This window comes from Chanos chanos, chromosome 3 (genome assembly GCF_902362185.1).
Source record: "Chanos chanos chromosome 3, fChaCha1.1, whole genome shotgun sequence".
Taxonomy (NCBI): domain Eukaryota; kingdom Metazoa; phylum Chordata; class Actinopteri; order Gonorynchiformes; family Chanidae; genus Chanos; species Chanos chanos.
Genome location: NC_044497.1, coordinates 24,926,155 through 24,938,541, shown reverse-complemented (window position 1 = coordinate 24,938,541; position 12,387 = coordinate 24,926,155). Strand labels below are relative to the sequence as shown.

Below are 12,387 nucleotides of genomic sequence, written 5' to 3'. Positions count from 1 at the left end.
TGAATGACACCGTGATCAAATTCATGAACTCTCTAGAATCAAGAAATTTCTGAGGATGACACGAGAGAAAAAGGCAACCTAGAATTCTTTGTCAGGAAGCTTTATTTGTGTATCCATCCTTTTGTCCAATACAGAGTGATTTTTTCGTTGGTTGTAAGACTTCTATCACCTACGAAACATTTGTTCACATCACACTTCTTACATTTAAAGCACAGTGTTCTAGATTTTAATACTCCTCACCTTCCTCCTCTCCCTCACCCTCAATGGAATCAACACCAACCTCTTCATAATCTTTCTCCAGAGCTGCCATATCCTCTCTGGCCTCAGAGAACTCTCCCTCCTCCATACCCTCACCCACATACCAGTGCACAAAGGCACGCTTGGCATACATCAGATCAAATTTGTGATCCAGTCGTGCCCAGGCTTCGGCAATAGCCGTGGTGTTGCTCAACATGCACACAGCCCTCTGCACCTTGGCCAGGTCTCCACCAGGAACCACAGTGGGGGGCTGGTAGTTGATACCAACCTTGAAACCAGTGGGACACCAGTCCACAAACTGGATGGTACGCTTGGTCTTGATGGTGGCGATGGCAGCATTCACATCTTTGGGCACTACGTCACCGCGGTACAACAGGCAGCAAGCCATGTACTTGCCGTGACGAGGGTCGCATTTGACCATCTGATTGGCTGGCTCAAAGCAAGCGTTAGTGATTTCGGCCACTGAGAGCTGCTCATGGTAAGCTTTCTCAGCGGAGATCACTGGAGCGTACGTAGCCAGTGGGAAATGGATACGGGGATAGGGCACCAAGTTGGTCTGGAACTCGGTCAGATCAACATTCAGGGCACCATCAAAACGGAGGGAGGCTGTGATTGAGGACACAATTTGGCCAATGAGCCTGTTAAGATTGGTGTATGTAGGGCGCTCAATGTCTAGGTTCCTACGGCAAATGTCGTAAATAGCCTCATTGTCCACCATGAAGGCACAGTCAGAGTGCTCCAGGGTGGTGTGGGTGGTCAGGATGGAGTTGTAAGGCTCTACTACAGCTGTAGACACCTGGGGAGCTGGGTAGATGGAGAACTCCAGCTTGGACTTCTTGCCGTAGTCAACAGACAGGCGCTCCATCAGCAGGGAGGTGAAACCAGAGCCGGTGCCACCTCCAAAGCTGTGAAAGACCAGGAAACCCTGCAGACCTGTGCACTGGTCAGCCTGTGGAGGGAACAATGGATTTTAGCCAATGCAAAGAAGCATTGTTTGAACAATTGTTAAATTTCCCAAGCTAAGAACATTTTTGAGACACCCACCAATTTGCGAATCCTGTCCAGCACAAGGTCAATAATTTCTTTGCCAATGGTGTAGTGACCACGAGCATAATTGTTTGCAGCATCCTCTTTTCCCGTGATCAGTTGCTCAGGGTGGAACAACTGGCGGTAGGTTCCAGTGCGGACTTCGTCTGAGAAGAAAAAGACAGTGAGGAGTTGCAGTGAGAGCTGAAGAGGAGTGAGCTAAGAGGACTCCACAGTTTAAAATTCTTGTAAAGCTCATGTAGCATTTAAACCCATTTCCCTTAAAGAAGCATCATTTACCAATGACAGTGGGCTCCAGGTCCACAAACACAGCCCTGGGCACATGCTTTCCAGCCCCAGTCTCACTGAAGAAGGTGTTGAAGGAGTCGTCCCCCCCTCCGATGGTCTTGTCACTAGGCATCTGCCCATCCGGCTGAATGCCATGCTCAAGACAGTAAAGCTCCCAGCAGGCGTTGCCAATCTGGACACCAGCCTGACCCACGTGGATGGAGATGCACTCACGCTGTTGACAGGTTAGACAGAACATTTGACAGAGTTACAAGATATGTTATATATAGTACAGTTTGTTTCATAAATGGAAATTTTTTAAATAATGAATTGATATTAGAATTAATTTTGACAATTTTCCATAAATTCTGATTCGCACTCATTAAAAAGGTATCGAAAACTATATGTTTTACTGCCAGTTATCTCAGTTACCTAAATATTAAACTAAATGTTTATGAATTATATTTCACGTAAAATAGGGACACATAAATGCTGAGTCAATGCGTGCGTACAAGTCGTGTTATTTGTAATGGGGCCACATGCGGCGATATGAATATTTAATGGTTCCCAGTGGTACCATTGTGGAAACGGGATACTGCAGATAGTATTTCTACGCTCGTTGAAATGAACTGAATCGGTCAGTCCTTAACAAATATCAACTTATTTGATTTAAACAGTAAATACGTTGCTTTTTAAGCATCCGAGACAGAAATGTCCTTGGAAAAACGCAGAGGATGGCTCTTTCCTGTGATTCAAAGTGACAGCTCTATCGGACATCGTGTAGCTGGCTACACCCAGATTATTTACTCCACTCATACCGCAATTCTCGCAGTGCTCTTTGTCTCGCCCAATCCGCTGCGCCACGTATTCAGCTATTTTTCATTCAGATATCAATACCGGCTTCTTTTACGAACAAACTCAATGTAACTAAAAGATGTAGGTCAATGATAAGACCGTTTAAATAACCATTATCATTTTCAGAGCAGTTGAGAAAACATTCAACAATGCTTTCTAGTTTTTTCCTGTTTTATACAACTAGAAAAGATATGGATACATGTATTTTTCCAAAATTATCAACAATAACGATTATTACAATTATGACAGATTTATAATGCTAGACAAAACAGAGACAGGACGCACCTTTCAATGGCTATATTACAGAGAACGATATAACACAGACTTACCATTGTTCCTCGGTGTCTAATTTGTTATAATGAGAAAAATGTTTTCTCTGAGATGTCTTACAGTTCGACAACTAAGGGGTCGATGTAAGAAGAATAACCGTTAGATACCGTAGTCTCCCTTTATATACAAGTGACCAGCGACTGCGTCTCTCACATTTTATTGGTCGAATCCTGAGAGGATCCGCCTAGTAGAAAAAAGACTAGACCAGATCCTATTGGATAAAAAAAAGATCATGGCTGGTGAACCACCTCCATGAGCCTCACCCAAATGTTCTCACAAATGCTCAGAATTGTCTTTCATGTCATGTATGTATTACATTTCAAATATATTCACAAATGATTTTGTTTGACTGTTAATGTAAATGGAAGAGGATATTAAATGATGCTTTTGGTAAAGCCAAAGAAAGGAACAAAGTCCACCGTAACTTCTCTACCGAAAGAAAGAAAGAGAGAAATGTTTATGGGCTGATTCTTTGTTCTGTCCGTAAAGCTACCTACTACAATCTAAAAGGGCTGTTTCATTGGCATAGCACTACCCTTTAGATGTTTGCCCTTTGAATTTATTAATAAGGACATGTTTTATTCCATCTCATAATTTTTGAATGTAACATTTGATTTCACAGCAAGTTGTAGAAGTCATAAACCACAGTGCAGTTTATCTGAACAGAGGCCGTAAACTGAGAGAGGTCAGACAGCCCAGTATGGATGGAGGAGATATGTAGGGCAGGGAGTAACAGACACCCAACCCCCAAGCTCTCCTCTCAAGCTCTGGCCGTTGCTAGGCGATGAATAACAGTGTTGCTTAGATACCAGCCAGTATCCTGGAGGTAATACACAAGCCCACATTAACTCCCTTTATCTTTTGACCACATGACCAAGACTGAATGGCAGCGCAAAGGGGCCGGACCCAGCTGCCCCAGTGGGGGGGAACTGAGTGGACGCCTTTTTTTTTTTTTTTGTCTTCTCTTCTCCATATGGCACTGCAATTACTCTAACATAAAACTACAGATGGAGACCTGTAACCTTAGAAACTGAGAGACATTGTAAGGTGTCACAAGCCTGTAATGTTGTTTTCGTGATTAGTTTTACAACACAGACAATAAACATGAGTTTTTAGAAAAGGCAGCATATACTATCTTTTGTAAGCTCAATTCAGGAAGAATAATTTCTGTGAAGTTCTAAACACAATCAATGTAGGTCACCACTGCAAAAGCACCATCCCCTCACTCATTAATGAAAGCATGAATTAATACCTGAATTAATGCCTGAAACTATAGTTTTCAAGCCCTTGATCGCAAATACATCATCAACTTTATTCCTTTCTTTCATCATGTAGAAAACCACTTGGCCACTCCAGTGTCTGCAAGGTAGTTGCTAACAACAGTACTCCATGGCAACAAAATGATTGTTTGACTATGAATACGATATTGTTACAGCAGACAAACTCTGTTTCCTTATGAAACTCATAGTTTGATTTTTTTTTCAATGCATTACTCAGGCCCTCCTTCACAGTTTCAAAACTATTTAGTTCATGGCTTGTTTTTGGTATTGAATTCTAACACATGACAGACAGTCTGAGGTAGACAGGCGACCATCCTGTTCTCTGCAGATATGCCACATTGTAGCCAAGGCCTGATGTAATTTTAACCAATAAGAGTGAGACAAACCTCTCCTGTCAAGCATACTCAAGGCTTCTTTAGACTCAGATTCTGCTGACAACAGGGTTCAGCTCCTTGAAAAAAGGTCCAGAAAAATCAATCTCCTCAGTAAAATATGCACTTAGTGTGAATGGACAATCATTGTGTTAGTAGAGCATGATAAAATGAAAACAAATACTGTGTCTGAAACAATTCAACAATTTGCTGTCTTTTAATGCACTTTTTAAAAGCTCAGTTCTTGGATTGATAGCTTTTGGCTACAGCACATTAAATATTCAGTAATACTTCCTCTTAAGTGGACGATGACACAGTTCAGACCATGATACAGTTTAGACAACGATACTGTTCAGACAATGATACAGCTGGAATGAATGTGTAATTGAATGGTTGCAACTGTTTGTTTCCAAAAATGGTGTAATAGTGATGGTGTGATACAGTGCATACATACATATATATGTTCCCTCTTATTTGTATTCAAAACACTGTGTCTTCCCATTGTGCCCCCCCCCCCCCCACACCAGTTATTGAGCCCTTAGTGTAATGCCTTTCCATACTTCTTAGCACAGTCCTCTTGTAATAAGTATATCTATTGTATTGTACTGTCCATAGTCTTGGTGTTTTTGGTATGTATTGTATTTATTGTATGTCTGACTGTATGTGCTGCTGTCTGTCTATGTTGCACCTCTGGTCCAAGGAGGATGACATTTTTCCTCTGCTGTATGCTGTACTGTATATGGCTGAGATGACAATAAAGCTCTAAGCTCTACTTATACACACACACACACACACACACACACACACACACACATATATATATATATATATATCATATATACACACACAAACACACACACACACAAACACACACATATATATGAATCTCATATATATAAAAGTCTTTACTACCATTCCTCATTCTGTCATAATGACTGAGTGCAAAGAATATAATTCTTTTTTACTGGCTTGAACCTGACAGTGGGCATGCAGGATGGGTAAAGAGCCCTGAAAAGGAGAAACAGTTAATGTTTGAAAACTAGTTTCCACTAGCAACCACTCCCACTTCCAAACTTCCCATCCTATTCTCATCTCAGCAGCTGTTGGAATTCCTCTTGGTGGCCCAGCTGCTTGAGAGCATACACTGGTATGCTTCTGTCCTTTGTTCATCACAAAGTGCTGGACAGCTCAGCAAAACTGACATTTTTGTTTGTCTGAATCTCCATGGTCTTTCATCTTAAGTTCACTATCTTCATATGCTTCATACATCAGATTTTGTGTATTTCAATTATACATATCAAAGTCGACTGTAAGAAAAATGTTTTATTGTTTGTTTGCTTTCTCTCTTCCTTTTTGTTATTTTATCAAATTACTGTAAAAGGCTCATCAACAACTGTCAAGGACAAGCACAAATATCAACAGAACAGTACTGTACCACACTGAGGGATGACAACAGTGTAGTTTAACAGTCAAGATGACAGCTTAGTCTAAAATAGCAGGAATTTCTGTGTAGGAAGCACATTCTGTTTGAGGGCTTGATATACTCATTGAGTTTCAGATTCTGGTCTCTGTTGTCTCATTCCTAGGCGACAGTAAGTGGACTGGATTCATGTCTAGGAATGCATACAAACTGGCCCCCAGCGTGCAGTGAAAAAGGGCAATTTTGTGCAGTTTACAGTGACAGCGCAAAACAGAGACACAGTTGGTCACATGGTTGATAGGATGACATCATCGCAACACAATCTAGGGCGAAGGGGGAGGAGTTAGAATGCAGGCCTGTGTGAGGGCTTTAGAACCACTAAACATCAACTACACATACTATACACATACACTCTGTCTGTCAGCCTCTCACTACAAACACTGCATACAGCCATGTTATATCCTAAATCAGGACGTCTTCTGAACATCTCTAAGAAAAAGAAACCAAATTAACATTATCATAATAGTGATTATACACATCTAATGCACACCTCTGCTGGATAAAAACACATTATTCTTACCAGTACAACAATGTCATCACTGTAAACAGTGATTTCTGTATGGACCTATTTTGCAGTTCAGTCACGCATAGGGTTGCCACCGGTCCCTTATAATACGGGATCGTCCTGTATTGGAAAATAAAATGCTGCGTGCCGTATTACATCAGTAAGGGACGCGATTTGTCCTGTCCTTTCGTACACGTCGTTTCATAACTAGGTCTTCAAAGTTATGAGAATAACATAACAGCAAGTAAAATCAAACCAGTTATACATGCCGAATGGGGAACTTTAATTTCAGTGGTGAGCTACAGACCAACAAGCTCTGCGTGCTGTGTTAAATTGCATTGTTTCCATTAGGTGTAACTCAGTGATTGCCTTGTAGCTTACAATTAAAAATAGCACCCTCAGTCGCTGTATTTTTCTCTTCCTTATTATTCAGTTATGTCTCAAGTCCCCGGTGAAACGTAAGAGGCTGTCGAGATATTGGGCTGAATGATCCGTGGGTCAGCCCTTTCCCTGACGACAAATACAAGGTTAACTGTACAGTTTCACATCAAGCTTTTTCGGTCGCCCACGGGGGGCTGTCTGACCTTAAACAGCATGCTGCAGGTGCTATCCATGTCCGAGCAGAGCAGACGACACAGAGTGGAATCTCTCGATTCCTTATACCTCAGACTTCCCCCGAGGCGACGGGCATGGTGTATTGTCTAATTAATTGTACATTGCCAATTATAGCCTATATTCGGGTTTCGAATTACAGGGGGGTTGGGTGCGTCTGACCCCCCTCCCCCCTCAATTAAGACTTGTGCCCCTCCAAAAGAGGTAAAAACTACACAGTAACCAATACAAATAGCTAGGCAATAATCAGTGCAAATATCATCCTGATATTCCATTCAATCTCTTAGATTTTGGGTTGAAGATTAAGATAGTTATTTATTTTATAATTCATAAATATGATACATTATATAAATATGACAACGTACAATTTAAAACAACTAAATAAATAAACCTACCAGTCTATCCAGTATAAGCCATAAACATGATACACTTTTAAAAATGTGTTTTTTTTTCTAACTCAGAAAAAAAGGATTCACAGTGTCCTTTTGTATTTAGCAGCCTAATCCATACACATTTTCAATCCAATTAATGACGCCTCCTGTACAGGTAACAGCTGTACACATGTATATCACACCGTCACGCTGTTAAACAAAACCTGAGCTAGGACTTGCGGGGGGGATCTTGAGGGACGTCCCTTATTTCTCCACATAAAAGGTGGCAACCCTAGTCACACACTATACTGACTAAGAATGTTTAGGCAAGCTTGTGCAGGCCTTGTAATGTGTGTCAACACCACCTGGACAAACACTGTACTGGAATTTATCTGATTATAACAACACATTTTGATGTCCAACAAAACATCCCAGTGATGCATAAATATATAGTAAATAAATTAATTTTAAAAATCATAATGCAGTGTATCTTCTGTTCACTGCTAACCTCTTCGTTTCTTCTTCGAAAATATTTAATCAATTACATTTGATTACTACTGATAGCCAAAGCAACAGTGATGCTCTCACTAAAAGTGGTGTATTGGTTGAAGGGAACAATTTATGAAGCTTAATTTCTCACCCACACTAGTTTTTCTCATTGCTATGTTGAAATAATCGTGTATTATAGCGCAGTAATTGTAACATTTACAAAGAATTATTTTCCTAACAAATTGCTCGTTTGGAGAGACGTGACCAATTTTGCCTGTTGGTAATGCTGCAACCGCCCGGCTTCAAATGTGACATCACTGACGCCGCCGTACTCCGCCTCTTCAAGCGGTTACCGAGAAGCATACATTGCCCTATTGCTAGTGCGCAGAACCGCTCCTAGAAATTAATATTTCTAAAAACATTTTTTTCATTCTCCATTGTACAATCAACTACCCAGAAAATGGTGAGTAATGTAGTTTTTAGTTATTATTTTATGATGCAATTTGGATTTGGATTAACTCCCTTGGGCACATCGTGCAGTGACAAATTGGTCTTGTACCCCACAAAGAAGAATTATTTGGTCAGCAAGTCTCTGTAGCAGCGCGCTTTTCCCCCCCACTGCAGTGTCCGAAAGGATGTTGCGTATTTTCTGCTAACCATTTGCTCCAGTATCTTCCAAAATATTTTCTGAAATTATAGTTTTTTCATGTTTATGTTTCTCTGTGGCGATATTTTTGCATGATTTCTAGTGCTCGTATTAAACCCATCAGTCACATCAAAATGTGCCTTGTCGGGCTATCGTATTACAATTACACTTTACGCACGTTTCACAGCACATACACAATACTCTAAATCAGTTTTTACAGGCTACAATAGGTCATAAAATAGATATGTATGTTGTGAGAGAGAGAAAAGGTCTTTCACCTGTGTCAAATCATACAATTCAGTAGCTGAAGATGTATTGCATGTAATGTTCAATTATGTATTCTGATTAAGATGAGGGCAGAATTGCATGGTGTAGAATGTCTGTCATAAATGTATGTAAAACTCTCCTTGTATTTGGTGGAGAATCAGACTGGGTGTGGACAGCAGTCACAGCTGTCTGCTGAACCTTGTGTATGGCGTGGCAAACTATTTCTGTTCTGTATGGCAGCTGCTCCTGATTCTCCAGGGATGTAACATGAGTTTCAATGGAAACTCCTCAAACGACGAAAACCCTTCAGGGCACGTTAGTTTATGCCATTACTCAACACTTTTTGAGAATCTCCATCTCATCTGTTAAATGTATGTGATTGGAAACAACAGGCTTTGTCAGTATTTCACAGTGACTGTGGTCATAGTTAATCAAATGCAGTTGTCCTCCTTAAAGACACCAAGACCCCTTTCGGTGGCTAATCAAAGAATGAGTCTCTCCTAGACAGCTGCTGATTGTTTTGTGTTCTTCCTAAACTGTCAGTCCACCAGTGACAGCAAGCATCTTGGCTATGTAAAATGGCCTGTTTGACATTCAGTAGTGGAAGGAAAATGGGTTAAAGAGAGGAGGGTAGAGAGCTTAAGTGGTACAATCCATCAGTGTTTCTCTGCACCATCACCGTGTCCAGCAGGTCAGACTCTGCAGTCTGCAGTATGGGTGGGGCTTTCCCACAGGACAGCTTATGCTGCCTCATTCCAGGCAGAGAGTGACTGTGCAACCTGATTCATTCTGGGCGTCACCAGGACTTGTGTCAATGTTGTGCTTGTATTTTATTCCCTGCATGCTCTTTGGAAAATACGTTGGACTGCTGTCCCTATGAAATACTACAATGCGTAAAATCTACCAGTCCTTTTACATAAAATGTGATGGATAGCTGAGTCTGTAAATATTTTGCTCATATTAGTGGCCTCATTCTGCCATCCTTGTTTTCTCTCTCCAGCGTGAGTGCATCTCCATCCACGTGGGTCAGGCTGGTGTCCAGATTGGCAACGCCTGCTGGGAGCTTTACTGTCTTGAGCATGGCATTCAGCCGGATGGGCAGATGCCTAGTGACAAGACCATCGGAGGGGGGGACGACTCCTTCAACACCTTCTTCAGTGAGACTGGGGCTGGAAAGCATGTGCCCAGGGCTGTGTTTGTGGACCTGGAGCCCACTGTCATTGGTAAATGATGCTTCTTTAAGGGAAATGGGTTTTAATGCTACACGAGCTTTACAAGAATCTTAAACCGTGGAGTCCTCTTAGCTCACTCCTCTTCAGCTCTCACTGCAACTCCTCACTGTCTTTTTCTTCTCAGACGAAGTCCGCACTGGAACCTACCGCCAGTTGTTCCACCCTGAGCAACTGATCACGGGAAAAGAGGATGCTGCAAACAATTATGCTCGTGGTCACTACACCATTGGCAAAGAGCTCATTGACCTGGTGTTGGACAGGATTCGCAAACTGGTGGGTATCTCAGATGTTCTCGATGCAGCAAACGGAACAATTGTTTGAACGATGCTTCTTTGCATTGGCTAAAATCCATTGTTCCCTCCACAGGCTGACCAGTGCACAGGTCTGCAGGGTTTCCTGGTCTTTCACAGCTTTGGAGGTGGCACCGGCTCTGGTTTCACCTCCCTGCTGATGGAGCGCCTGTCTGTTGACTATGGCAAGAAGTCCAAGCTGGAGTTCTCCATCTACCCAGCTCCCCAGGTGTCTACAGCTGTAGTAGAGCCTTACAACTCCATCCTGACCACCCACACCACCCTGGAGCACTCTGACTGTGCCTTCATGGTGGACAATGAGGCTATTTACGACATTTGCCGTAGAAACCTAGACATTGAGCGCCCTACATACACCAATCTTAACAGGCTCATCAGTCAGATTGTGTCCTCAATCACAGCCTCCCTCCGCTTTGATGGTGCCCTGAATGTTGATCTGACCGAGTTCCAGACCAACTTGGTGCCCTATCCCCGTATCCATTTCCCACTGGCTACGTACGCTCCAGTGATCTCCGCTGAGAAAGCTTACCATGAGCAGCTCTCAGTGGCCGAAATCACTAATGCTTGCTTTGAGCCAGCCAATCAGATGGTCAAATGCGACCCTCGTCACGGCAAGTACATGGCTTGCTGCCTGTTGTACCGCGGTGACGTAGTGCCCAAAGATGTGAATGCTGCCATCGCCACCATCAAGACCAAGCGTACCATCCAGTTTGTGGACTGGTGTCCCACTGGTTTCAAGGTTGGTATCAACTACCAGCCCCCCACTGTGGTTCCTGGTGGAGACCTGGCCAAGGTGCAGAGGGCTGTGTGCATGTTGAGCAACACCACGGCTATTGCCGAAGCCTGGGCACGACTGGATCACAAATTTGATCTGATGTATGCCAAGCGTGCCTTTGTGCACTGGTATGTGGGTGAGGGTATGGAGGAGGGAGAGTTCTCTGAGGCCAGAGAGGATATGGCAGCTCTGGAGAAAGATTATGAAGAGGTTGGTGTTGATTCCATTGAAGGCGAGGGAGAGGAGGAAGGAGAGGAGTATTAAAATGAGTAGAAGTCAGTCACAGGTTTAGATTGTTTTACAGATACATCAAAGCACATGCAATGATGGATATTCAAAGGTATGGGTTATTAAGTCAATAACTGGTTGCTAAATCATATAAAAAAATTCCCTACTTGTTTGAAAAGTGAAAAGAACTTTATCTAAATGTGAAGTAATCTCTAGTTTTCTTAACCATCTCTCAAATGTTGGGACTTTATCAGATTTGTAATGATTAAGCAACAGTTCTCAAGCTAATTCTGCATAGGGGGAGCAGGCCTGAACCAACGAATTGATTGTTTTTTAAAATGGCCAGTATTGTTATTGTGCTTCTGATTGCCAAATTTTGTAATGGATTTCTAAATAAAGTGTTGATGTTTAAGGATGTTTACATGTTCATTTAATCGGTTCTTAGTACCTTTTGTGTCTTTTTAATTGTAGGCCTAATATTTCTGTAACATGAGGCAACATTTGTCATTGTTGTGCAGTTAAATGTTTTTAAGTATGAACAGTCCTTTAAGATTAATTTAGAGAACTGAAAATTTGAAACTTCACTAATACGACTACATTCAGAACTAGATTTTTTAAGAATCTTCCCTGTTATATTTGGAGATGGAGCACAAGATCCCGAATGTATGGAGGCTAACTCTGCATCAGAAAGACACTGTTGACATGATTGTGTTTAGGAAATGTCAGTGTATCAGGTTGTTATTACAAACATTCTGATTTGGGAATATTTAGACTCCAGTATAAACCTGCCTCTGGAAAAGAATCTGAAACCAAAGCATCATCCTCTAGAACTCTACGCAGGATTGACTGTAAAATTTAAACTGCTGCTCTGATTAAGCACAATGCATTGAAACACAGTTGCTCTAATAGATGTGCAATTGCAAATTTCTTATTGCAAATTACAAGAGAAAAACTGGAGGGTCACTCCAATCAAAAGAAAATAAATTATACTTCTTTTGCTTACTTATAAGGGGAGAGAACCTGCTTCGTTTTGTTGTAGTATCTCCCAAAAAAGGCACAGATTGAC

General features: G+C 41.8%; 2 protein-coding genes across 2 annotated transcripts; one reads left to right on the top strand and one right to left on the bottom strand.

Moving 5' to 3' along the window:
* Nucleotides 1-226: 226 nt before the first annotated feature.
* On the bottom strand, nt 227-1,823 carry LOC115808123 (tubulin alpha-1A chain-like). The gene is made up of 3 exons (XM_030769399.1): nt 1,585-1,823; nt 1,303-1,451; nt 227-1,207 (listed from the first exon to the last, which is right to left on the bottom strand). The coding sequence occupies exons 1-3, from the start codon at nt 1,703-1,705 to the stop codon at nt 227-229; spliced, it is 1,251 nt and encodes a 416-aa protein (XP_030625259.1). The 5' UTR covers nt 1,706-1,823.
* A 7,960-nt stretch (nt 1,824-9,783) lies between these two features.
* On the top strand, nt 9,784-11,357 carry LOC115808190 (tubulin alpha-1B chain-like). Its single transcript, XM_030769480.1, has 3 exons — nt 9,784-10,001; nt 10,135-10,283; nt 10,377-11,357. Exons 1-3 carry the CDS (start codon nt 9,881-9,883, stop codon nt 11,355-11,357), a joined length of 1,251 nt encoding a protein of 416 aa, XP_030625340.1. The 5' UTR covers nt 9,784-9,880.
* Nucleotides 11,358-12,387: the final 1,030 nt, after the last annotated feature.

Excerpts from the sequence above, each read along its gene's own strand:
- LOC115808123 (XM_030769399.1), bottom strand. The coding sequence starts at position 1,705 with ATGCCTAGTGACAAGACCATCGGAGGGGGGGACGACTCCTTCAACACC. Across the intron at positions 1,452-1,584 it reads CCTGGAGCCCACTGTCATTG|ACGAAGTCCGCACTGGAACC; the intron begins GTAAATGATGCT and ends TTTTCTTCTCAG. Across the intron at positions 1,208-1,302 it reads TGGACAGGATTCGCAAATTG|GCTGACCAGTGCACAGGTCT; the intron begins GTGGGTGTCTCA and ends TTCCCTCCACAG.
- LOC115808190 (XM_030769480.1), top strand. The coding sequence starts at position 9,881 with ATGCCTAGTGACAAGACCATCGGAGGGGGGGACGACTCCTTCAACACC. Across the intron at positions 10,002-10,134 it reads CCTGGAGCCCACTGTCATTG|ACGAAGTCCGCACTGGAACC; the intron begins GTAAATGATGCT and ends TTTTCTTCTCAG. Across the intron at positions 10,284-10,376 it reads TGGACAGGATTCGCAAACTG|GCTGACCAGTGCACAGGTCT; the intron begins GTGGGTATCTCA and ends TTCCCTCCACAG.